The sequence below is a fragment of the Pteropus vampyrus genome, unplaced genomic scaffold, assembly GCF_000151845.1.
Source record: "Pteropus vampyrus isolate Shadow unplaced genomic scaffold, Pvam_2.0 Scaffold231, whole genome shotgun sequence".
NCBI classification, from domain to species: Eukaryota; Metazoa; Chordata; class Mammalia; order Chiroptera; family Pteropodidae; genus Pteropus; species Pteropus vampyrus.
This window is the reverse complement of record NW_011889012.1, coordinates 892,568-895,396: the sequence shown is the minus strand read 5'-3', so window position 1 is coordinate 895,396 and position 2,829 is coordinate 892,568. Positions and strand designations below refer to the sequence as shown.

Below are 2,829 nucleotides of genomic sequence, written 5' to 3'. Positions count from 1 at the left end.
CCGCCTGGCCCGGGTGCGAGCCGGCCTGGGGCTCTGCGGGTAAGGCGGGGCGCGCAGCCCCGGGAAACCGGGAACTTCACTTCGCATTCCCCATGGCCGGGGAGAGGTACCCCGGTGGGCGCCCTGAGACCTTGGACTGGCGGTCTGCCCAGGAGGGGGAACGGGGCTCTCTGAGCGCATGGAGACTGGGACCCCAGGGCACAGCGCACGGGCAGCTGAGGGCAGCGGAGGGACGCGGAGCCCCGGCGTAGGGTTCTGTCCCCTGTAAGGGACAGCAGGCGGGGCACCGTGCAGTTGGGGTCTGAGGGGACAGGTGCCAAGGCTTTGCGTGGGGGAGAGGCCGTCTGAGGTCCCCGGTCCTTCCAGGAAGGGGGTGGCCTCTGGGCCGCAGCAGACTCTTGAGCCCTCCCTCCCAACTCGCTATGATGTGGCTGCAACGTCTCCGGAAGTGGGCGCCAAGGGCCAGCGAGGGGGCGCAGCCCCGGCGGGGACTGCTGGGGGTGGTGGCTCCTGGAAAGCTCTGGGTAGGGAGAGGGGCGGGACCCAGGAAACGCCCAAGGTGTGCGCCTGCCGGTGTGAGCCACTTGAGTGTGGGGCGTGTGGCTTTGCTGGGTTTCTGGTCACCCCACCCTGGAGTGGGCCTGTTTCCTTTCATATTTTAAGGTGGGGTTGCACCTGTCCGCTGTCTTCAGGGTCCTTAACAGCAATGAACATCTGTGCCCCTGGGGGGCGGGGTCCGCTTGGGCACAGGGTCCCAGGGTGTCAGATTCAGAATCTCTCGTGTCGGGTTGCTGGATACCAGACCTGGCCCCAGGCCAGGCGGATGGACCCTCGGGAGAGCGGCCTTCCCTTTTCTCCCCCAGCCGGGACATTCATCACCGGTGCCACCTCCGCCCTCCTCCCTCCCCTCCTTTCTGCAGAAAGGTCCAGGCTGGGCACGCAGGTGCACGTGTGCATGCATGCAGGTGTGTATGTGCACGCAGGTGCGTGTGTGCACTCAAGTGTGTGTGCATGTGCATGCACAGGAACGTATGCATGCGTGCATATGTGTGTGCATGTTCAGGTGCACATGTGCACACAGGCGCGAGTGTGTGCATGTGTGCGCGTGCAGGTGTGTGTGTATGCAGGTGTGTGTGTGAAGGTGCAGGTGCATGTGCACATGTGTGTGCATGCGCAAGTGTGTGTGTGCACACAAGTGCGAGTGTGTGCGTGTGCACGTAGGTGCACTGTACGCATGTGCACGCAGTTGTGAGTGTGTGTGTGTACACAGCTATGTGTGTGTGCGAGCAGGTGCGTGCATACAGGGCGTGGATGGAATTTGCAGTGTCTTGGATGGACTCTCCCTTGGACATCTGAGACCCTAGGAAATGTCTAGAACCGTAGGCCTCCTCCTCCAGGAAGCTCTCTCTGCTTTCTCTGGCCCATCTTCCCAGGGAGCACTTCAGCCCTGTCCTCCGGATGCAGCAGGCAGGCCACCCGTCCTCACCGCCCTCACTGCCTCTAGAATAAATCCTTCCCCCAGACCCATCCTCTGTCCTCACCTGTGTGGTCCATGGAAGCCAAGTGCCTTTTCCAGCCCCCAGACAGACGGGGTTGGGCTGGGCAGTTTGAGTCCAGGCTGCTAAATCTAAAGACGATAGCCCAGGCTGGACCCGTCTCTCCCCTCGGCCTTATCCCATGCCTGGTGGAGGTCTCCAGGTTTTTATGGGGAGCTAGGGTCTGAGGTGAATTTCATGCTCCTAGGTCTGGGTTCAAATTCTGACTCCTCTGCTCTGCTGTGTGGCTTTGGATAGATGACGTGACCATTCAGGTTTCTCATCCGTTCGAGGCCACCTGTGCTGGTCTTGAAGCCGGCCAGCCTAAGGTCAGCCTCCCTCTGGCCGTTGAAGAAATGCTGACACCTTGTGGTCAAGAGGTATAACGGTCGCTTGCGGACCGCTGGAAGCGGCCTTTGCACCAGAGCCTTCCAGCAGGATGCTGGCGGCCACATGTGTAATTTTACATTTTCTAGGAGCCACACTAAAGAGGTTATAAGAAATGAGTGGTTACCTTTAATAACAAAATTCATTTAACCCAATGTATCCAAAATATTGTTTCAGGATTTTTCTCTTAATATAAAAATTATTAATGAAATATTTTATTCTTTTTTTTTTTGGTACTAAGTCTAAAATCTGGTAATTTACAACTACAGCACATGTCGGTCTGGGCTCACAGCACTTCAGGTGCTCAATAGCCACAGGTGCCTCGGGGGGTCACACTGGGCCGTGGCCAGACAGCCGAGTTCTCTCCTCCCCACCCCAGCCGCTACGCCCCCTGGAGGCAGACACTGGGACTTGCCTATTGTAATGGGTTGAATTGTGTCCCCCAAATATATGTTGAAGTCATTACGCCCAGTACCGCAGCTGTGACTTATCGGGATACAGTCATTGCAAATACAGACAGATTAAAGTGTGGTCGTGCTGGCTTGGGGCGGGCGCTGGATCCTACGGCCGGTGTCCTTGGAACGAGAGGGAAATTTGGACCCAGACACGCCAGGAGGGTCGTGTGAAGACAGAAGCCGTAGTCAGGGTGATGTGGCCACAAGCCTGTGCGGGCCCCGAGCGCTGCTTTATGCGGTTTGAGAATTACATGGGAACTAGTCGCTCACCTGCTGGTGGCTGGGACTGGGCCACGGTGGGCGTGTGGGCTGCATGGCAGGCGGCAGACACTGGGGCGTGTGTGCCGGGCGCTGCGGTCCGCCCATACGACGCGGGCCCTCGTGCTTTTGGCGAGCCATGTGACCTCTATGAGACTCAGTGTGCCCTGGGGGTGACCTGCCGCATGGATGTC

The 2,829-nt window shown here is 58.7% G+C and overlaps 1 protein-coding gene across 1 annotated transcript in view; it reads left to right on the top strand.

Moving 5' to 3' along the window:
* Window positions 1-5: 5 nt before the first annotated feature.
* Window positions 6-2,829, top strand: part of CPZ (carboxypeptidase Z) — a gene marked incomplete at its 5' end in the record, with an annotated part of 21,945 nt that continues 19,121 nt past the window's right edge. The window contains one exon of the mRNA XM_011373810.2: window positions 6-39. Within this exon, the coding sequence (XP_011372112.1) occupies window positions 6-39 (34 nt within the window). The remainder of the gene's footprint in view (window positions 40-2,829) is intronic.